At 36.2% G+C, this 22,859-nt stretch overlaps 1 protein-coding gene across 1 annotated transcript in view; it reads left to right on the top strand.

The window, feature by feature from the left end:
- PTAR1 (protein prenyltransferase alpha subunit repeat containing 1) overlaps positions 1-22,859 on the top strand; it is a 40,691-nt gene that overhangs the window by 5,593 nt on the left and 12,239 nt on the right. Inside the window, exons 2-5 of the mRNA XM_068927166.1 lie at positions 2,244-2,413; positions 10,997-11,063; positions 16,403-16,507; positions 20,333-20,546. Of these exons, the coding sequence (XP_068783267.1) occupies positions 2,244-2,413; positions 10,997-11,063; positions 16,403-16,507; positions 20,333-20,546 (556 nt within the window). The remainder of the gene's footprint in view (positions 1-2,243; positions 2,414-10,996; positions 11,064-16,402; positions 16,508-20,332; positions 20,547-22,859) is intronic.

Genomic DNA, 22,859 nt, shown 5'->3' with positions numbered 1-22,859 from the left:
ATTTTAATCAAAAATTCTGTTCTTTCTCAGGAAATGAATGCAACAAATGGTTTCTGAACTACCCAGACAATCAAAAACAATGCAAATCAAAAACAATACAAATTATTGTAGGCAATGTATCTGCCTGAAGTCAAGTCCTGATTTGCATCTTGGGATAAACTAAGTAGTTAGACACAGTTCCATGTGGAAAGTAGTTTATCGTCACAAATTTCATTGTCCAGCAGTCTACATCCTCTATCCGTTTGGATTTACTGAATGAATTGGGGTATTTCAGACTGATTTGTCAGCTCTGTTAAAAACCCTAACTGTTTACCATTATGGCATATATAAAGCAGTCTTGTGAAATCAAGCTCTGCTGAGTGAGACTTATATTTGGAAAGAAGTGAAGGTGTGGCTGTATAGGTTTTTGGGGTTTTTTTTCCCCCTTCTCTTCCCTATTTACCTCTGGTGTCTGTGTATAAGCATGGACTGGTAAATTTTCCTATAATTAGCAGAATTAATTAGCAAAGTTGTGGGTAACTGTCTTCATTACAGCTGAGAACCTGTATGTCCCTGTATACAACGGCAGACAAAGTTTGTCCAAGGATCGGGTTTAACATTCATAAATGAAAATTTGGGCCAACAGTGAATACAGACTTCAGGATATAAGGTGCTATCTTGAAAGAAGCAGTCTGGAATGTCATTTTAGCTCTAATCTGACTAGCCTTCTGAAAAGCCTAAATTGTGCTGAGTGGAGCTGCAGAAGTGAGGGTCTTGCTTTGATACGGGTTGCTTATAATTGATGGAGTAGCTAAATGTTTGCTTTCTTCTTTCTGTTCCCAGATGACAAGAGAAGGGTAAAGGTCTTAATATGTGTTTGGAGAGAGGGCCAAGTGGTTTGTATGTACTTGAAGTTACTCTTGCTTTTTGTGGCTTAAGAAGTATGTTGCAGTCTGACAGAATATATCAGTTTTCCAAACAGGAAGGTATGTTCTTAAACAAGCGCATGATTTCACTTTACTTTTAATTAGCTTAGTAATGAGGACAGATAATTCAGTTAGTACCTTTTAGATTATCCAGTAACAACATAAAATCAAATTCAGATTATCGGGTTGACACTTGGAGTGTATTTGTAGACCTTGTACTAAGAAAATTTAAGGTGGAGAATTCATCGTCTTTCTATCTGAGGTGACAACAGGTGTGGATTTGTTTTGTTTTGTTTTGTTTTTTTTGCATCTGAGATCCGATAATCTCCCTCCTCAGCAACACAATTTTTCCACTAAACAAGAGGTGATGGTGAAGTCACGCATAGTAGAAAGTACAGAATAACGTTGCATTTTGTCCCAATGAATGTGAATAATTAAGTCCCTGTCTTGTATTAAGAAGCTATTAAAAGCCTCTCTTGCAATATTCACACACATTAGAGAAAGCTGAGGAAAAAATGAAAAAAGAATATGTTGCTTTGACACTAAAAAGCTTGAGTTTCTTCTGCTTTGTTTGCTTTATGAATTTCTGTGGCCATCATTGTCTGCTGGGCAGAGGCTTGGTTAAAGCTCAGAATGTTGTTACCTCTCATTAAGTTGCAGTCTAGTCAGACTGGCCTCTCTGACTCAAATCTTTCACTTAACTGGATGCCTTGCTTAGAAAAAGGAAAAGTGAGAGCTGAAACAGGTGCATACGGGAGTGCACACCTTGCTTTGTGTGTTGTTAACAGTATGAAAGAATGTGATTTTCTTTTGCGTGATCTTTGGTTTCAGAGCAATTTGCCGCAAATCCTCTGTGTCGTTGAACACACCGGGTGTGATAGCTTTGGACCAGTCTGGTGACTGAACCAATTAATGTGCTCTGTTTCCCTTGTGGTAGCACTTGTTACAGCTTCATCACATCTCCATCACAAAATGAGAATTATTTGTGTTATTTCAGCTGGGTTAAAGTAGTTGGGCGATAAACTGAAAATACAAAAAAGGGGGCATTCTCCTTAAATCTTTATTCATACTTTAAAACACATGTGAATCATTTATTTGCCAAATTAATTTACCTCATGAGTTTTACAGAAGAAGATTTTTTTGAAAATGTATTTTATAGCACCTGCAGTCCAGTAAGAATCAAGGGTGAATTGAGGATAATGAGTGCAGCCTTAAATAAAGGCAAGGAAAACGGTCATGGGCCAATGGAATGCGAAGAACTGGCATTCTGTTATGCTGAGAAAAATAATTGATAAATACTGCAAATAAGTTTAACTGTATTTCTTTGTCTTTTTGAAGAGATGAAATTGGATTAATACCCTGCCCTGAAGCCAGGTATAACCGGAGCCCTATAGTCCTGGTGGAAAACAAGCTTGGTGTGGAGAGTTGGTGTGTCAAGTTTCTTTTGCCGTATGTCCACAATAAACTTCTCCTCTACAGACAAAGAAAACAGTGGCTGAACAAGGATGGTAAGTTACTCAGTTGCAAAGCGTGCATGTAGAATCACATAAGAATCTGTTTTACTTTTTGTAACACTACACTTGCCCTTCTTAAGGTCAGTTTAACCTGTTGTGCAGGATATCATGGTGACCTAAGCGTGCTGCGGTGCTGCTTTGTTGAAAATGAAAATCTACTCTCTCTTGCCCAAGTTGGAATAGTTAAAGGGAGAAGATTTTTCCCTTCAGTGGTTTAGGAAAATAACGTTTCTGTTTAAAGAAGGAATTTTGTCCTACTTTCCTGAGTCAGGAGGACAGCTCTGGTGAAGTATGAATCTAAGCAACAAGTGTGACGTTTTTCAGATTTAGAGGTACCAGAAGTCATGTATCTAAGCAATTTGGTAATTGTAAAGCTTTTCTTTTTTTTTTTTTTTCTTTCACTTCTTAATGTGTTATACTTGCATTAAAAACTTCTGTATATGCTTTTTATTTTGAAAGTTATGTCATGAAAAATGTTGCAAAGTTCTGGGTCATTTGCAGAAGGTTTTCTCAGGAGGAACTGATAGATCTTTTATTACAATTTCCTCTGTGGGTAAAAAGAAAAACAGCTTAATAGTTTATCAGAAAAGTTTTTCATGAGTGCATAGGATTCTGCTGAGTACTTGCAAATGAGAGCAAGGCGAGAAAAGAGATCAGTGTGGAATTTTTTTAGTTTTAGTTAGTGGCTGATACTTTCATGAAGCAAGCATTATATATGAGAGTAAGGAGTAGACTAGTGACCTTGATCTTAAAAAGAAACAAACAAACAAAACCAGAAAAAACCCAAACAAATACTTTTGAGAGGAAGATAAGCTGGGAAGAAGAGACATTTACATAGGTTGTTCAGACAATGATCTGCAAGAAAAACAGGAATTCATGTGGCAGTGACCAAACTTGTTTGTGGGGCAGCTGAAGTAGCTAAGTGGAAACACTTGTAAGCCTCAGTTGCTGGAACACAGCTTTTGGAGAAGAAACTGATTATAAGCAAGTGTGACATCAGATATATTTGACTGCTTACAAAATACTCTTTTCTGGTTAAAGTAGCAATGAAAAAGGGTAAGTGTAGTTTAAGAAACTGCAGTTTCTTAGCTCATGGCTCGTCTAAGTAGCGCTCAGCCTAAAAAATATTCTTACTTTAGACTTCTCAGGTTGATGTTTCTAGTATTTGTTCATGTTCTTTCTGGGGTTTCTTTGTAGTGCCTTTCAGCTGCCAGAGTGTTTCTCCTGTTTTTATGCCCCACAAATAGGGCCATCTCTTATATCAAAGAATACCCAGTAACCACGCACATAGTTCAGGCCTTTAGCATATCACAGTCACCAGGATTTTAGCTTGAGGCTGTTACCATCTCTTAAATTTTTCGGTTTGCATGAAATTAATGTAATGCATAGAACACTGGATGTGTGCATTGTACTTTAAAATGTCTATCTCAGGCTATTTAGCTTTTTGCATGCATCATGCACATACCAAAACTGAGACTCTAACTGCCCAGTGTTGTTCTACCAACAAGTATTTGTCTTTATGCTTTTTTGCGTGTGTTTCTTCAAAAAGTTTGGAAAATGTAAATGCTGTGCATTTAAGGTACCAAACTGTTACGCTCGTTTTTGTTCTAATTCTCCTCTTGGAACATGCTTAACAGCCATCCTCCATTAGGTCATGCTGATTGCGGCAAAGATTGGCCAAATGGTATTGCACCAAAGGCAACCTCCTTAGTTGCTGGATTCTAGAGTCTTGAGGATGTGATAGGTTAAACAGTAACGTTTTAAGTAATAGAACACTGGCAGACATCTGATGTAAATTCAAGAACACTGGTAATATGAATCTAGTCATCATACAGCTAACATACTGTGCTATCTTGAGTAGAAGGGTTTTCAGAGAAGAGGTCTGTGTAGGTTAAGAAAAGAGCCCTGGCTGGTAACATCTTTTTCTTGACATAAATGCCATGTGCTTTACTCTTGTATACTCACTCTTCTGCCTCATTTAAGTGGGTAAAGCCATTTGTGCACTTCGCAATACTGAAATGTAGTATATGGGACAGTCAGATGATGTTGTTCTACTCTGGGGATTTTAATTCATTTGTAGACATAAAACTTGCTAGAGACTTGCTGTGTATTTGAGCATCTTGCATGTTCTGGACAACATATAGAAAGAAGACTGAGGTCTTCAAGTAAATCTTGGCAGCGGAGCGTTCTTAAGGCAATGAATGTTGCCTCCTTTAGTTTACCTGAGAGCAGGGCCTGGAGTTACTGAACTGACTTCAATTCCTTATTAGAAGCACTTGGATACGCGACTCAAGCATTTTGCAAAGAATGGCATTAAATGGCAGAGAAGGCTCAAAATATGAGTATGAGCGTGCTTGCTTTCTTGTGGGCAGGGAGAAGTTATACATTGGAACTTTGTAACCTGATTGCAAGCCAGGTTATGATACAGAGGAGCGCATCTTACTGGTAACGTACGGTCTGCCAGGGCCTGCTGCGTACTCAGTGCTTGAGAATTGTCTTGATACTTGGAATTGATTCTATATTCACAAAGTAATTTAAGAAAGTTGAAGTATTTCCATATGGTGTTTTATATGACTGACCTATCGATTGTCTGAATTTTCTTTATGCCTAGGGAAATATTTTTCTTGGGTTCGCCTATGCGGTTTGTGCAAGAGAAGGTTTACATCATGCCTTTATGTGATTGCCTAGGGAAAGTGTTTTGTGAACTTCATAAATGTTACATTTGTCCCTTTATTTTTTCACATTATTTATTTTATTGAATATTCTTTCTCATTATGAAAGTCTTCCTTCTTTGGAAGTCTTTGTTCTTAAGGGATGTGTATTTCTAACGCAGACAACTCAGTCCTGTTTGTTACTTGTTCTATAGATACAGTGATATATATTCAGACATAATAAGACCTGGATCTCTTTGATAACTGCTACCGAGTTTCTGCTGATGTAGTCGTTTCCAAAAGAAACCAGTTATTGTGATCTCATTGCAAATTCATAGTTTATGATGCATACAATTACAGAATTTAATAAAACTTTTAATATGGGCAACAGAAATGATGTTCACTCTGATAAGTAGTCAGAAGCAAATTTTAACATTTACAGAACAAAACTTGCTAAGACAATCAGAATATTTTCTTTCATACAGTGTTTTTTGCACATCTGAGCTTGAATACAGAACCTTGTGAGATCAATACACTTCTGTGTATTGATTATGCTGCAGATCTGCATGGAAAATTTTCGTGTAATTCTGAACAGTTACAGAAATGTCCTGCCCTAGAAATCGCCATATGGCCAAAACCCTTTCTTTACCTCTAGGTGAAGTTTAAACCGCTGGGGCGAGGTTTGTTTCATTCTTGCATTTAGAGGAAGGAGACGACTAGTAGTTCTCATTTAATGAAAAGGCTGCTGAATTCCAATTTCCTGGCACTCTGTTCTATTTATGCAGGTTGGGGTAGTTGTTGCAGTGACACTAACAATGACTGCAGCAATCAGCACCTGCCTATTCAGCTGGAATGGCAAGCATGCTTTAACTGTTTATCAGATCTTTTGTTCCCCCTACCCCTGGCCAGACAAAGCCTCTCAGAAGCTTTGCCATCAAAATGCAGATAACAGAACCGTGTAACGTAATAAATACTAGAGTGGTGTGAAGTTCAGATTTCTGCCTGATTTGTTGAAAGTTGTTTCTCTTTCCTCTTTTGAAGAGAAACGCTTTTCTCATTTGTTACTTTAATTACAAAAGTCAATGTAAACTGTGTGAGAAGAGATGGTCTGCAGTGTTTTCATGTCTGACATTTTTATGTGTCACTACCACAAAATATAATAAGGATGTCACAATGTTGACAATCTCTTTGTAAGGTAATGTGTATAGCATTTAGTATGCCTTATCCTTAAACGAGGTTCACATTTGATAGAGAGTTTTAGCACAAACTGAACTATAGAGGTGAAGGGAATGAAGGCAGAAATTTTTCTCAGGTGGGGTTACAGAATTGTTTTTAACATACATTAAACAGGTATAGTCTTCTAAGAGATGCTACCTTTTCATACATTTGGAGTGTAGTATCCTCAAGGATTTTCGTCAACATTTCTTTTCATAGACATAACTCCTGCGTATCTGAAATTTTGCAAGGTAGTTGTATTTTTCTGAATATAATGGGAAGATAAATTTGACTTTCACTGCTGCCAAACTCAGTTGCGTATTCTGTTGATACTTGTAACTACCTGTGATTGCAACCGTAGTCTCTTGTTAACTCTTTTTTGTTGTTTGAATTACTGTAAACGATTTTAAATGTAGAAGAGAGGAAAAACAGGATCCTGATTCAAGCATCTGCTTTCAGATTTGGCATTTGATATCTTCCTGGCAGGATCCTGGAAGATGCAAATGCTTTATAGTCTTCCATTGATAGTTTAGCCTGAGAGGTGTTTAATCTATTAGTCATGGTTTGTTTTGTAGACTTGAATAAGAAGGTATCTTGGAATCTAGAATCATGACTAATTTCTCTTGCTATTGTTTGCATCAGCCTGAACTGAAAACTTTTAGAAATCCTAATTTCAGAATGTTTTCATCCTTTCCCCAACATTTTTTTAATATATGCGTGTATATTATTTGTGGTATGATCACAAGTTTTTCGTCTGGTTGTCTGAAATGAGTACAATTATCTTCATTTTTTTGATGCAGTATTCTGTGCCAAAATTATGTATTTCACTGCCACTTTATTTTTAATTTGCCTTATTCTGTGAAAGAATGAAAATAATTTGATTTTGGAACTGGAAATGTTAGTATGTAAAAAAATAATTTCAAGGTAGACTTATGGGCCGGCTGCTAATGTGGTTCAGTTGAGGATCTACAAGTGCCAGTTGCTCAAGAAAAAATGAAATAAATTGTTATAGCAGAGGAACAGCATAATGGCAGCTTAATGGCCTTGGCCCAGATTCTGTATGCACATGAGCTGCCTTGGTAGCTCTCGTAATGAATCGTTGAATGTACCTGTTCTTGCCGAACTAGACTAGGTTCGTCAGCCTTGGGATATTCCATCCAAAGTGTTGGAGCCCTTTTAATTCCCTTAGGTAATTGAATATCCTTACTCTCTGTAAAGCTGCAGTTCCATTTTTACAACGTTCCTCTGAAAAGCACATCTGAGTGTGCTACAAAAATAAAAATTTGAATATGGCCGTATTTTAAAAGAAAATGAGCTAAAAGCATACTGTCATGTGGGTTTTGCAATTGATGAAACTTTGATATAGCAGAGAATCCCTATGCTGTGAGGACTTAATGATGCTACATTTTCCTTAAACTCGATCCAACAGAAAGTGCTTTGGTAATGATAATTAGAAGATATGTGCTGTTTTTGTTATTGTCATAGAAAGAACTAGCTGGCAGATACTACCCTTGTGTGCCATATCCGAAATATTTTTTTCTGCAGAAAAAGATATTGCAGAGGTAACTAGAATCGTATCGTTGTGACATCTCTGGCTCAGAATCCACACTTCATTAAATCTTCATCTGCTGTTTGTTACAGATAATATCAAAGATAATAAAACTGAAAGAACTGGGTATTGTTTTGAGTTTTTCCTTTTTTCTGCTTCCTTCCTTTGATAACATTCAGTATTCAGTGGATTTTTTCCAAGCTTCTGTGGTGGGAAAATGCAAAAAACGGTAGATATGCTTCTATTTAAATTCAGCTCAGTTTGACGCTCTTCCTGACCTTTGATGTTACCAGAATAATCATGTTAACTGGGAATCATGACATAGTAGGATAAACAAACTATACCCTTCTAGGTACAGTCATGCAGACTATCAAAATTATTTTTTAAAAGTATTTGAATGACAGATTTGAAAGACTAGGCTGTAAAAAAGTTTTATTTAATACGGCTTGTCTGCCGTAGGCTGGACACTGATAGTGCCTAATAATTACTAAAAGCATTATTAAAGTTAAAAAATCAAACATTCAAAAGCTAAATATTTTTTATGTCTTAATTCAGAGTCTCTGCACTCTAATTCTATTCTTTTTCTCAGTATGGTGCTGCACCTCTTTTTTTTTTTTTTTTTATCCTGCGTTTTGTGGTTTCATTGACTGCTTACCTTTCAGCTGTGACAGATGAGAAAGGTCCTGCAGACGGATCTCCTTTGTTGCACTGTCCTGTTGTATAGATACATCTGTGATAGAGCAGAAGCGTTGGAGCGTTTAGGTGCAGCCTACAGACCTCTTTGCAATATGAAAAGTAACTGAAGATGTAGTTCATTGTATCGTTCCATAACGAGAAGCGTTAATGAGCCTCGATTTGGTGCTCCAAACATTTTATTATTTGCTTTAAAATTATAGCAAGCCAGCAGTTTGCTAGTAGTTTAGATTAAACACACGTTTTAGATGCATATGACTTTTGTCTTGGGGAAAAGCTAATATTAAAGGTTTGAGGTTTGGGGGTGATTTGTGTTTGTTTTTTGTTTTAATAATCACCAACTAGAGAGACGATTGGCTGAAGGGATAAAAATGAAATAGTCCAAATAAAGGAACATTCTGTGTAGCTTTGCTTTCCATTTAGCAACAAAGATTGTAATCACTGAATGCTTCCCTACAAGAAACTGTCAGTTGCCATGTTGTAGATGCTGTGAATTTGATGTAAAGAGGAAGATTTATATTACCTTGAAAGAGTTATTATTAGTTCTTGCCTTATTGCATTTTGAAAGGCAGGAAGTTTTCTATGTGTATCTTGTTTGTGACACTATGTAGTAATAGTGGAATACCCAGAGAATTTGATTATGTATATGCATTATATCTGCAACTGAGAGATCTTAAAAAGATGGAATAACTACTAATATTTTGAGAGGGTAGAATGGAAAAAGTACACAAAACAACCAGAGCTCACAATGTAGCATATTTTTCTCATTATAAAGCTGGTGCCGTTATGTTAAATGTTGCTCCTCAGGCGTTTTTTGTATAAAATTGAAACAGTAGCCAACGAAACACTTAATAGATGCTTAATTTAAATGTATGAGTAATCCTGGAAAATTCATTTGAGCAATTTACCTGTTTAAATAGATGTTTAATCTGTTTAGTAGGTGTTTAGGTACTTTATTCATTCTGGAATGGATAACTCAAAAAATTTTCACTGTATGTTTAGGCAGCATATTATTATTATCTATTATTATATTTTAATTTTATAACTTCTATATTATGAATTATTATATATTATTAATATAATATATTATTATTAAAGCATTTCATTGTATGTTTAGGCAGTTACAAACATTCTGTCACATTAGAAACATTCATGCCCTCAACAAAGAGATTTTTGAAAGGGAATCTTTTATTATAGGGTAAACAAACAGAAACGCCCATAACTACAAAACATGAAACACAAAGTTGAATTAATTCTTTACAGTATTTTCACCATAACAGCTAAGTGTAAAATTTGCACAGCGCACTGAGGTTTTTTTTCACTACAGTAACGTAATGATATAACATGTTCTTCTAAGTGGGAACATCATGGGAAACACAAATTACTTTGGACATATATGAATGATTAGTCATGCAGTAATACACTGTAAGTATATTAAGAAGAAAGGTATTCCACTTTTTGACCCATTTCTTAAATATTGGCTAACAACTTCTTTTTCTGAAAAAGTCTCACTTCAAAGATGCATGATGACATTTTCCTGTGCATTTTGCATTAATACGCTCCATTATTCTTTTATACCATCAGTGAATTTTTTTACTTTGATTTTAGTCGTATTAACTGAACAACAAGAGATTTAGTTCCATGAGACAGCCTCCTTTTCCCTTTCCCTTTTCCTTTTTTTTTTCTGTTTAGAAAGTAGTGCAGCGACTCTGCTGGAAATTGCATGGAATTTAGTGTGATCTGTTTAGTATCTTAAGTATAGGATTAGCGGTAGAGAATCTGACCAAACATTCTTGGCAGTAAAAGCCTGGATAATTGTGTTTGGTTTTGAAGATAGTGTCATCTAATTCTTAATCATAAAATTACCATGTAAATTTAAGAATTTTGGCTGCAGGGACAGATTAACTGAGCAGATTCTTTGTCTCCTGAGAGTAGAGGTTAAGGAAATTAAACTTAACATTGAAGGCTGTTAGTGTGTTTTATGTTGAGAAGCCTCATGCGCTAGGCTTTTTGCTTTGGGAATCCGACTGCTTGACTGGTGCAGTGGATAAGGAGAGACAAGGTTACGATGGTATTACTCTTACCTGTTACCAGCCATCACATACCTCCTTCTTGATTTTTAAGACAACGTTAAAATTTGTGTAATGTATACAGTCTGTGCTGTACTTAAGGGGACATAAACAGAAGTGTCTATAATATTTGTTTATTCTTGAATTAGTCATAGTACCTCGGTCCGAAGCAAGGCGGTCAGTTCCGAATTGAAAGTATATTATCTGTTACATAGCTGCGCAGCCAGCGTTTCTTCTGGAATGAGACTTAGCAACACTTTACAGAGGTGGGCAGCCTAAATAAGGGAGCCAGTGGAGAAAAGAATTTAAGAAAGGACAGGCACTGTGCGAGTACAGTGAGAACACCAATGTTGCATGTGAATCACTACTAATTTTTTTGTTTGTTTGTTTAATCTCTTAGAACTGATTGATATCACATGTACACTGCTGCTGCTGAACCCAGATTTCTCCACTGCTTGGAATGTAAGGTATGTTGCACTCAGCAGATGGCGTCATAAAGACCTTGGCCAGCCACCTTAAGTATGAGTCAGCCATAAGCTTTATTTTAAGTGGTATTGGATTACACAGCAACAGCTTTTCTGCCAAGAAATGCTGAAAGAGTTTTAAAAAAAATCTCTTCTATTCTGTGCATCTCACAGATAATTCAAACTACAGGTTAATCTACAGGTCTACAGGTCCTACAGGTTAATCTACAGGTTATACTACTGCATGTGAAAACACAGTTGGTCCATGTTTTTTGGATAAGTCACATAGAACTGCCACTCTTCTGCTGTCAGTTTAGGAAGGCAATTTGTAACCTTGAGATGGACATGCCCTTTTCCCTGAATCATGTAGCACACAACTGGTGTCTACTGTATTTTCTCACTGTTTTCATTTTATCTGTCTTTGATTATTGCAAGTCCTTTTGAGATTACTGTTCTATTTGCTGCCCTTATCCATGCAGCTCATGAAAGCTGAATAGCACTCAGTAGTACTCTGCCATGTAGACATATTGTGAAAAAAGGGGAGGAAGATAGCATCGCTTTACCCTGGCATCTGCCCCCCCCCCCCTTTTTTGTTGGTACCTCTTGGGGTTAGTCTAGCTTTACTATTGCTCATGCTGCAGCACCTTGCTGTTCAGGAGTCTTTATGGAGGAGGAGCAGGAGTGGAGGAGGAATTTATTTTCCTGCTTTTGCCCATGCCCAGAAGCATGTTTTTCACAACCTTGTAATTGCAGTAACAGCAGCTTATTTTTGTGTAGCGCACACAGGTAAGGAAACATTAGCTCTCTCCTGCATAGGTAAAGGTTAGGGACAGTCTTAAAAGAGTATTTTTAGAGGGGTTGGAGGGTTGGCAGGAAATTGTATCTTAGTGTCTGGAATGGTTCTCAATGTTAAAAATAAACTCTTTGTAGGTAAGATGCTCTACTGCAGTAGGAAAAATGAACAAAAGGATCTAGAAGGATGGTGTCTCTGGGAAGCCATCGGCCCTAGATATGCCAAATGCATCTCTTTTCTTTCACCGCTGATGTAGTTCCCAAGGATTCTACAGTGACCTGATTTTTCAGTTGTCTCAGGTCTAAGAAAAGGGGTATGAAGTTGATAACACAGAACTTCCTATCATGAAAAAAGTGTATCCTTGAGTAGCTTTCAAGTGATGAAATGAAATTATCAGCATGTGTAAACACTGGAGCTGCTGTAACAATGTTATCTTGTTGATATTTAAAACTGAATCCAGGTTTTTGTTTTAGTTCTGTTTTTTTTTTGAATGGAAATGCTTCCACTATATATCTACCCTTATTAGTACTTTTTTTTTTTTTTTACTTGACACCTGAGAAATTTTTTAGGACATACATGAGATGAATAACTTGAAGTTGCACATGGAATAAAAGTATTTAGGAATAGAAGTGAGGACTGTTTTTTGTTCTGTGACATTTAAAGTGTCTTTGAAGCAGCTGTATAGTGTTCAGAGAGAACCTGCTGTTGTATCAGCCATTCATCAACAGCTGTGGGAGGTACCATTTTAGTCTACCTTAACCAAAGTTAGGGTAGCTGAATCTAAACGTATACTGGTTTAGCTGCTGCTGAGAGTTGGCTCTTTTGAACGCTAGGCACCGTTAAGTGGCATGACCTCAGCTGAATCACAGCATTGCCTATTCTCCTGTCCTATGAAATATCTGCCAGACGCTATTTGTCACCAGATTACAGATATGTCTGGCATACAGGGTCATAGAGTAGAAGATAGACTATGTTCCACATGAATATTCAAGGCATGACCTTACAGTGAGTTAGAATAAGCTGAGAGCATAATTGTGTGCAATTTGCACTCTGCTTGCAGTGAAATGATTGTTTTCATCTTGCTGAAGGTCTTTGTTGCACTACATCTGTCTTACATTCTCTACAGACAAGTTCCTTGTTTTTTCTGGAGGGGAAAAAAGTGTCATGGACTCTAGGAAGCCTAAAAAATAAAAAAGGGTAATAATTATTTACCAAGCTTTTATAACAGCAGCCCTTCCTGTAGAGTGCTGCCTGTATAGTATTGTTTTATTTTAGGCTGAGATAATCGCTGTGTCCTGTGTTGAATTCTCTGCTAGATGTTTATTGCTGAGAGCTTCACAGTTAGCACCTGACCCAACAGCACTGAGTTTGGAGAGAGGGGAAAAGAGTTATCTGAAAGTGGGAAAATGAAATCTCTTCATAGGCGAGGAGAGGGGACTCAGTAGAGCAAGGAGGCCAGAATACAATAAAAAAGTGGACGGCTAATGAGCACTTAAACACAGGAGGTTTTACTTGGTTAACGATACACAGTGGAAGGTAAAACTTAGACTGTGTTGCCTGCTAGGAGCAGATAATGTATCTTGACTTTGTCTAAACACTCGTAATTACCTAAAATCTATGCCTGCAAAGGTTTGTGTATTTATTTATTTATTTTAACTAAAAGGAACTGGGAAGGCGTAGGAGGGCAGCAAATATAACCTGACCCAGGAGAACTGAGCAAGAACTAGTTGTACGGCATAACAAAGCATGCTAAGGAATGTAAGACATGTAATTTTGCTTAGAACTTAGAGGGTACTTCACAGCCACATGGGACAGAGGCAGAAATAGAAAATATTGCTTAGTCAGCAAAATATCCTGTCTCTACTGAACGGGCAACAAGAGGAGAAAACATTTGCAGCCACTTATTGTGATTTTGGTTACCTTCTGTTTTTGGAAGTTGAAAAATCTTCCAAGCAAAAATGACCAAAATCTTTATGTAAGTGATTGTGAAGGAATTGTCACAGAAATGCATGCAGAGAACTGCATTTATGATATTTCTTGTTGATACTTGCTGAAACGTACAATTGATCAAAAGTTAAGGGACAGCAGATAACAAGAAGCTCTGAAAGTCAAACATTTTCCCGTAAGATATCAATGACTTAAAAAATGTCAGTGAAAAGTCAAGGCAATTGAAAAGCACGTCACATTATCTTCTGCACAGTTCTGAAGGCTGAAAAATTATCTGTGCTTCCAACGGCAAAAAGGGAGGTGGAAGCTATAAATGCCAAGTTAGATGTTTGCTTAAAGAGCTTGAAACAGTTTTATTTGGGGGTATCTAATCTTTAGTCGTGCCAGTGCCTGAACCCCCTTACTTGTGGGTGGGAGGATCTTATGTTTGAAAATCTGTGAAGCTGAAAACTGCTTTTCTGCTGCAGTTTCAAAACTACTTTTCTGCTGCTTTGCTGCTGCAGATTCAACTGAATCTTGTCTGTAATGTTCCTAAATTTGCTCTGAGTTTTGGAAAGCTGAAGAGTAAATACATGTGAGCCTATTATCAGATAATACATATTGGTATTCCCACCAAGAGTTTACATCTTTAGAGGTAGCTGGCCTGGTAATATAAATCTTTGTTAAATATGTACATGCTTTTATTTTGAATATTAGAGTGATGCAGGCCACTTTTTCTTCATACGTGTGGTCAGTGACTTAGCAAAATGTCACCTTTTGCATTGCAGTAATGAGCCAGTTCTTTCCTCCTCCCCCAGTACTTCTATTCCCTGAGTCTTCCTCTAAGCTGTTTTGCAAAGGCAAGGCACAAGAAGCTATACGATGCCTGACCAGTCTGGCCAATCTGCCATTCCTGACTGATACCTGGGTGCAGGTACCTGGGTACCTATTGTGCGCCTAATAAAAACATGCAATCCGATGTCTACTGGGACTTGATTCAGATGAAGACAAATGTCGCAGTAACTATGTTTTCTGATCTTTTTAGACAGTTTTCTAGTGACTTTGCTAGAGATCAGGAGCAAAACCTCCTTGTGGGTTTGTTCAACCGTTCATTCAGAAGTGACAAACGAGTATAGGCTACTGCCCTCCTGTGTTCTCTGGGATCACCTTTCAGTCAATAAAGGCATTGTATACATGTAACCATTTCCTTTGCATTGAAATAATGTGTTGCTTAATCTTAAGGTTGCCACCATCAGCTTCTGGGTCAGTGGGTCAGTGATAGTTCAATTAAAGCAATGCAAAGCTAAACCTAACAGAGTGGGTTGATTTCCTAGTGAAAAACAAATGAATGAGCCCTGCACAGCTGTCTAAAACAGACAGATAATGTCAGTAAATGTTCACATCAAAGGACTATTTCAATTTATGTGTGTAGCTCAGTTCATGACTTTTGCATGTTTTATTTCATACTGTAGAGAAATTTCAACTTCTTCGTGGAAAGCAGCTTCTTTCACAGAGTGTATTTCTCCCCCTTCCTCCCCTCCCCCCATTTTTTGTAAGAAAATCCGTCATTTGCTCTTCACCTCTATTGCTTTGTCCTCCCTCAAAAAAAATATTACCTCTACTGTCTGCATTCTCAGTTTTTCATTGTGACTTCTGGAGGTTCTGGGAATTCTGTATTCCCTATCTACAGATGGTAACTTTGGAATTTACTGTACCAGCTCTCATTTTCATTTCACAGTAGCTGTCTGTTAGATTGGAGAATGGAGCATGGAGATTAATGTTTTTGGAACACGCAATGACAGGAGAGTGTCTAAAATGGGAAGGGCAGTAAGAGTTTTAAATTAAGCTAGGAAGACAAACAGGATGTAGGACAGAGAATTTCATGCAAAAAAAAAGGCAAAAAAATAGGAAATACAGACTTTTGACTTTGATAAATCAGTACTGGATTAACATTAAGTGTTATTAGGGAAAAGCCTTTGTTTTTTTTTTAAACCAGAAGTTATGTTTCACTTGTAAGTACACTTACCTTTCTGGTAAAGTTTAAAACATTCTACGTGCTTTAAACATATTTCCTCTTCCTCTAAATTTAAAGGATCCTTGATACCATACTTTAAAACTGTATGTGGAAGGAAAAAAAGGGAGGGAGGAAGGAAGAGGCTGCATGGAAGAATGACTGTGTTTCAGGTGTACAGTGTGACCTAAGGGCTTCCTTTCAAGTAATATTTAGTCACATATGCCATCCTCTATTCAGATTGTTTACCCCCAAAAAGATAGCTTGTGTTATTGAGGTGCTTTTAGAATATGCAGATAATACACATACTCAACTATAGTTGACTCTCCTGATGCTTTTTTGTTAGGTTTGGGAACAAAAAGGTTGTGTATGTTCAGGTAAAGATACCTTTCCTTTATTTGAGTTTATTTTTTTGGGGCCTGGTTAAATAGGGTGTGCTTGATATAGTGGAATGGAATAGGTTAATCCACTGATGGCTTTTTAAAGTCTTGTGGTTTGACAGTGAAGTTATATTACACTACAAAGGAAATGCCATTCTATATGTAAGTGGGATTTGTCTTTTGTTTTCAGGTTACATCTTTTATTTATACAAACTTATTTTGTCTTTTGTAGGAAAGAATTAATACTGTCTGGCACTTTAAATCCACTTAAAGATCTGCATCTTGGAAAACTGGCGTTAACCAAGTTTCCAAAGAGCCCAGAAACGTGGATTCATAGGTTTGTTTCTGTTACCTTGTATTATCTCCTAAGATTTAAACCTTTTTCCCAGTTTTCCTTCTGTTAAGGAGAGTGATAGATGAGGAACATCTAGAAATATAGCAGATTCTTTGATCTAGTCATAAAATTGAATGTTTTGGCGTTTGAAGACACTCCCCTATATTTTAGACTTAAAATCATTTACACCTTTTCATATTGCATGTTTTTAAAACAACTTTGGAGGGGAGGTTTACTTTTCCTACAGGTTTATCGTTTCTTGCAGAACCTAAAGTTCTCAATTTGAGAATTCTGATTCAAATAACACTATTTGAGCATTGTTGTTTTTTCCCCACCAATTTAGTACCATATTGCTTACTTACAGGCATTCCAGAAAGACAAGAAACTGTAAGACAATGTCTGTAACTGAAGTTGGGCTCTTTTCGATTCCATTATGGACTTTTTGCCTTGGTGAATTTATTTTTGTCATGTCTAACTTATGCAATGTCTTTAAGTCACTGTTAGTAATCATTAAAATAACAAAGCACGTTTTTTGAAAAGATAACTCCATTATTGCTCAAATGCAAGAGGCTGTGTCAGTTGTGATTAAATGTATATAAAATACCTGGAGGACAAATGAGTAAAGTATAGATACATTGTTCTACTTTGTAATAAAAATTCTTGGTATATGCTTTCTTTTTATGTATATCTTAACAAGATATTGCATCCTTCTTTTAGACTGGAGATTTAAATGCAATACATTAGAAAGCAGTTCACAATGTTTACATTTTGTGTGCTTTGTGTTAAAACAGCCATAAAGTAGATACCCCATTAAGAGATTCGGGCTTTACTAAGGATAAAGTAAAGTTTCAGTCTTACTGATAGCATGCAAATTTTTGGAAGTAGGAGTTATTGGTGAACTCTTCTTTATGTGTGCATGGACAAAAATTCTGAATTTTAACATAAATGTAATACATTGTATATTACTAAGTTTTATTTACCTCATAAGCACCACATAATTTCTATTAATTTCTGTCTTAGTAGTGTTGGTACAGCAACAAAGTTAATAAATTTTTGCCATCTTAACTTTTTATTTTATTGTTCTCCAACTGCTTTTCATCCTCTCCAACTTATTTGCACTGCCTGGCTGCACTGTAGGGAGCAAAAAGAGCATGTAGAAATAATGAAGGAAAACAATCTTACCGTTTGCCATGGGTTAGCCCTACCTGCATGGTAGCTAACATTAGAAAACTTATTGCAGCATGTAACTCCTGGTGCTATGGGTATATTTTGATGAACAATACATTCTTATGAAATGAATAAGAATTGTAAGTTCTCAATATATCTTTACATCTTAGAAATAGTGCAAATTTCTGTCTGTAAGTTCCATACAATCTTAAAATAAGAATATTTTTCTCCCATGGGAATTAGCTATTCTTTCTCATATTTGATCAAAATACAAAAGTGGATTTGAGAATGGATTTTACAAATGTTTGGTTCAGATTTGGTTGTCCTGAACATGATTAGCAGTGCATGTTAGAAAACAAGATATGCAAGATGTTTCTTTCTGCATGATTGTAGTGGTCTATGTAGTATTTTTTGTCACCATGTGCTACCAAATTGCAGACAGAACTGCAAAAAAAGTTGAATGGAGCAATTGAGTTCAATAAAAGGTATTGAAAACTCTTTTCTTATTCATGGCATACACACTCACTATCGCTGTCAAAAGATCTGTCACAAAGTTTGCCATATGCATTTTGCCTTGCATTTTGTAACTCATTTCATAACTTTTTGGAAGTTTCGTATAGATCCTGTGCATATATGGTCAGTATGTCTACTCATTGCACAATTGTCGTCAAGTAATCCTTTTTTCATTCACTATAATTCCAGGAGCTGAACCTCTCAGATGTATTTTGCCTGAGCAAGAGATTTTTCAAGCATGTTTTACCTTAAGTAATAGTGACAGGAACATGTATACTGTGGAAGAAAAATCAGACATTTCTTTTCTCCAAGTTTATTAGAGCAAAAAATCTCTTTAAAACCTCTGAAATAAGACAATGATATTCAGTAGGTACCAAAGATATAGATTTTTTGAAGATGTAGATCTTCTGAGATAGTGCTTCACTTGCTTTTCTCCTCTTCTTGACTTTCTTTTTTCTCCTAAAAAGTCTAGAAAGTAGCTCAGACTTGATGCTATATTTTTTGTCATAACTGGAGACTGTGAAGTCTGTATTTTTTCACATACTGCTGTATTTTTCATTTATCCAAATTCCTTGTTTATTTAAAAAAAAACCCTTGTTTTAAGAAACAAGTAATTTTAGGATTAAAATAATCTTTCATTGTCTCTTTTAGTATATGATTTTACCAAGAAATCAATATTAATGAAATAATATTTATCCTTTTTTCAAAGAATGACTTTCTGCTCGTTTAGATTTCCTGCTTAAATGTTCTTAGAATTTCCCATTTCTTGCATATCTGCTGATTGAAGTCCAAAAATACTAAGTGGTCAAGTTAGGATCAAAGACATGTTTAAAGGGCAAAAATTAAGTTTGCAAAATTACTACACTTCATTTCAGAAAGTAAAGTCATATAGCAGTCAAAGAGCATGATTTGTTTGGCTGTCTATCAGCCAAAACTGTTCAAGTGACTGTTATATAGGAGTCTAGTGTATGAATGCAGGTTTAATCCACTGCTTTGTATTTCTGCTGAGACTCCCAGTCAATTTAAAAATTACATCCTTGTAAATTATACTCACTATTGTCTTCCAGTAGTTTAAATCTTGCTTATAATAACTGTAATAAAAATACTCTATAAATAAAATATATAATAATGCTAACAAACAGTAGTATTATACATCTTTTCAAAAAAGAGACAAAGCAGATGGAGTACCAAAAATGTTTTAAATTTAATTAATCTTAATGTCGACATTTTTTTTCTAAAGGTTGCCATCTTTCTAGAAGTAGCTGTTAGCTGCTCTTGAAAGTGCTGTGAGCCAGTACAAAATGGAAAAAAAAACATATCACAGTCCAAAGAATGTTCAGCTTTCCAGAGCATTCCTTGTGGTCCTGTGGCTGTTTTCTTAACATATGCTACTGCATGAAAGTCTTAATGGCTGCAGTCCTTTATAGTTTTGTAATGAGTTTGGAGATATACACTTTCTGCAGTATTGAAGGCACCTCTCAAAGTACAGTTCTCATTTAAAAATTCAGCTAAAAATAATCCAAAATAAAAAGCCATATAGGAATCACTGTTTGTCTCAGTGACTTCAGATCAAATGTGTACAATTCAGTGTAAAAATATTTGTTCCGTTAATGCCCATAACCCTTAAAATCTTCGGTTTTGTTGCACTTTCTTTCTGTTGTTCATGTACAGGAGCTAATTTTGCTTGCTGTGAGCAGTACTGAAAAACTATACACGATGTGCAGTTAAATATTTTTATTGAACTACTTTTTCTGACTATTTTTTTTAAACTTCATTTCAGTGCTACAGAAGTTTCTGAAAGAGGGGCACCTGTCAGAAATCTCATGCAGCCAGTTCTAGCAGTGTTTTTCCTAAATATGCTATTTCCTTTTCTTTTAGTATGCTGTAAGTAGCTGTGACAACTTTGAGTGAACAAACAGAAATACAGCTAGAAGTGTAGACTACTGTGGAATGTGATTGTAAAGCGATAGCTTTCAATATAGGAATAGCTCAGATGGTTATGTTTACTTCCTTTTTGTTCAGCTTCTAGTTGCAGCTTAGCTCAAATAAAGGAAATCTCAGTAAAGCTTGCTTGATCAATATAAATGAAAAAACTTTTTTTTCTTAAAATTCCGCTCACATCATTGACGCTGTACACCCTTTAACCAGACGATGGGTGCTGCAACAACTAATTCAGGAAAACTCCTTGCCCACTCTTGTGACTAAAGGAAACTTGGGAGCAGCACCTGTGGAGAGAATTCACCGACTAGTGCAGGAGGAAATGGATGTCTGCTCTGAAGCTGCTGGGAGATATCCAAGCAACTACAATGCCTGGTCCCATCGCATCTGGGTTTTGCAGCACTTGGGAAAGCTGACTGTCAAGGTATAATATAATAATGAATGACGTTTTAAGTTTTTGTTTAAAAAAATGGTTTCCCAAACAGATCTATGATATGGAAGGAGAGTATCATTTTAACTCAGCACAGATGGATAGGAATTTTAAAAAGGGTAGGTGAAATACTGTATCAGTTAGTGATATTTTGGATTTTTCTTGCCAATGTAGCTTCTGTCCAGCTGTTGGTACTTATCGTAATGAATTGGTAGATGGTAGATAGGACTCTGGGAGCCGAAACAAAGAATGTACAACTGAACATTAAGTCTCTAGTGCTAAACTTGAAGTTCCTAATAGAATAAAAAGACAATATGTGACCAATACTATTTGCATAATGTAATGTGATTTCTTGTTGTCCTACCTTTATTCTGCTTCTTTATGGTGTCAGAATATTGAATGTTAAGAAAAAACTGTAGGAATTTTAGAGAAATTGTAATTGTGTTTGTTACTGGTTTCTTCAGCTCCAAAAGCATCTTTTGGCAGAGCTTATACTGAGTGCTGATCAAATAGGCTATTTCAGCTTCAGCAGGAGTGTCTTAGGCTTTGGGAAAAATTTCAAGTCACACGATAGTGTCTGAAACATTCAGACGCCCATTGCAAATAGAATTAATTGGTGTGACATGATCTAAAATTACAAAGGCAGTTTTATAATATTGCAGTTTCTAAGCTGTTAGGTAAATTCACTGTTTTCTGTTAATTGTTACCTGACAAACATTAAAAATAACGCTATGAGTTAAGTTGTAAATGGAAAGTATGTTCCCAACTCTGACAGAGACAGCCCAGAATTGCATCCCATCGACAAAGTAAGTTTGTGTGAAAAGGTAATTATGAAAAATTCAGAAGAATTAGAGGACTGAGCTAGATCAGAGGTTAGAAATCAGGGGTCAGAGATCTATTTGTATGAAATGGGGACTTTCACATTAATATTTGATAGCTCTATTAAAAAGGAAAAAAAGGTGACAGAAAAAATGTTAGCACGATTAATTAAAATTCAATTGTTTTATCTTTTAGTTGAAAGTAGTTTGAAGGCGAGGACAGCACCTTGAGTGCTCTTGGCATCTGCTGTTCTTTAATATTTTAAATGAATGGGAAGAATTGTGACTTGATAGAAGTAACTCTTCTCAGAGTCAGAATTTATCTGGTAGTTTTATTCATTGGCAAATGTGAATGCTTTATGTGATGACAAGTCCCAAGCACGGCTGTGAAGGAAATGTTTTAAATTTGTTAGATCACTCCCAAGTCTGTCTGCCTTGGCAGCTGTCCCAGTTCCCCTACTGATGTCCTTTTTAGCTTAGTTGCCAAGGAAGTGATTGTACTGTCTGTTTTCATCCAACTGCCTTTGGCAGTATTTCGTTTGTGCCGCTGCTCGTGGAACAGTGTGTTTAACCCATTGGGAAGATCCTCCATGTTGATTCCACATTCTTCCATGACAACTGGTGCATCTCCTCAGATAACCTTGTAATATTTGCTTGGGATGCAGGAAAGCTAGGAAACAGTGTAGAACATCAAAGATGAAAATTTTGTTGATAATTTTAAGATACTATTTTTTTCTAGGGAACTTTAAAAGACAGAATTAGAAGGTGAGTATTTGCCAGATTTGATATGGGAAAGAAAAAAAAAATTAAGGAAAGCAGGAAAAAAAAACACAACAAGTTTTCACAAAAATAGGATTTCTTCTTCCGTAATGTCTCATTTTGGGTCATCAGCCAGTTGTGTGTCTGAATATCTGAAAATAACTGTAAATGTCCTTGAGATGAAAAACTAGACCTGTGATGAAAAAATTCAGTTGGTAAAACAATTACCCCGATTCTTCAACCTTTTAGTTCTTCGAAGTTTGCCTCAAATTAGAGGACCTTGTATTATTTAAGTCTGTGTTTGCTAGCATGCAGACTTTGCTTATAGTCTTTTTTTTCTTTTTTTAGGCATTGTTTATTATAAGTGTACAACAAAATAGATGCCCCCCAAAATAATGCATATGTAGTATTGTTATTGAAACTTCTCAAAACAGGTTTATCAATTATAAAACTGTCAGATTGCTTTAAAGGCAAGCTTTTTGCTTTTTAGTTGATTTCTGGAGGTTGCTTGAGGGGTTTTGTACCTTTGGTTTTGTAATCCTAGTAGTTCTGGAACTAAAACAGTTTGCAGCTCAGTTCAAATCAGGTGGGACTCTTCCTCTAGCAAAAATATGTGAAATAACAGGAGGAGAAAGTTTGGCCTCGTGTGAAGATTTTTCTTAGAAAATGCAAATGTTTCCTAACTCTTACACTATATAGTAAAAAGTGTTCTGTCTTATTTCTCAACTTG

Source organism: Struthio camelus, chromosome Z (assembly GCF_040807025.1).
Source record: "Struthio camelus isolate bStrCam1 chromosome Z, bStrCam1.hap1, whole genome shotgun sequence".
NCBI lineage: Eukaryota > Metazoa > Chordata > Aves > Struthioniformes > Struthionidae > Struthio > Struthio camelus.
The sequence above is the reverse complement of the archived record's forward strand: the minus strand, read 5'-3'. Positions and strand labels throughout refer to the sequence as shown.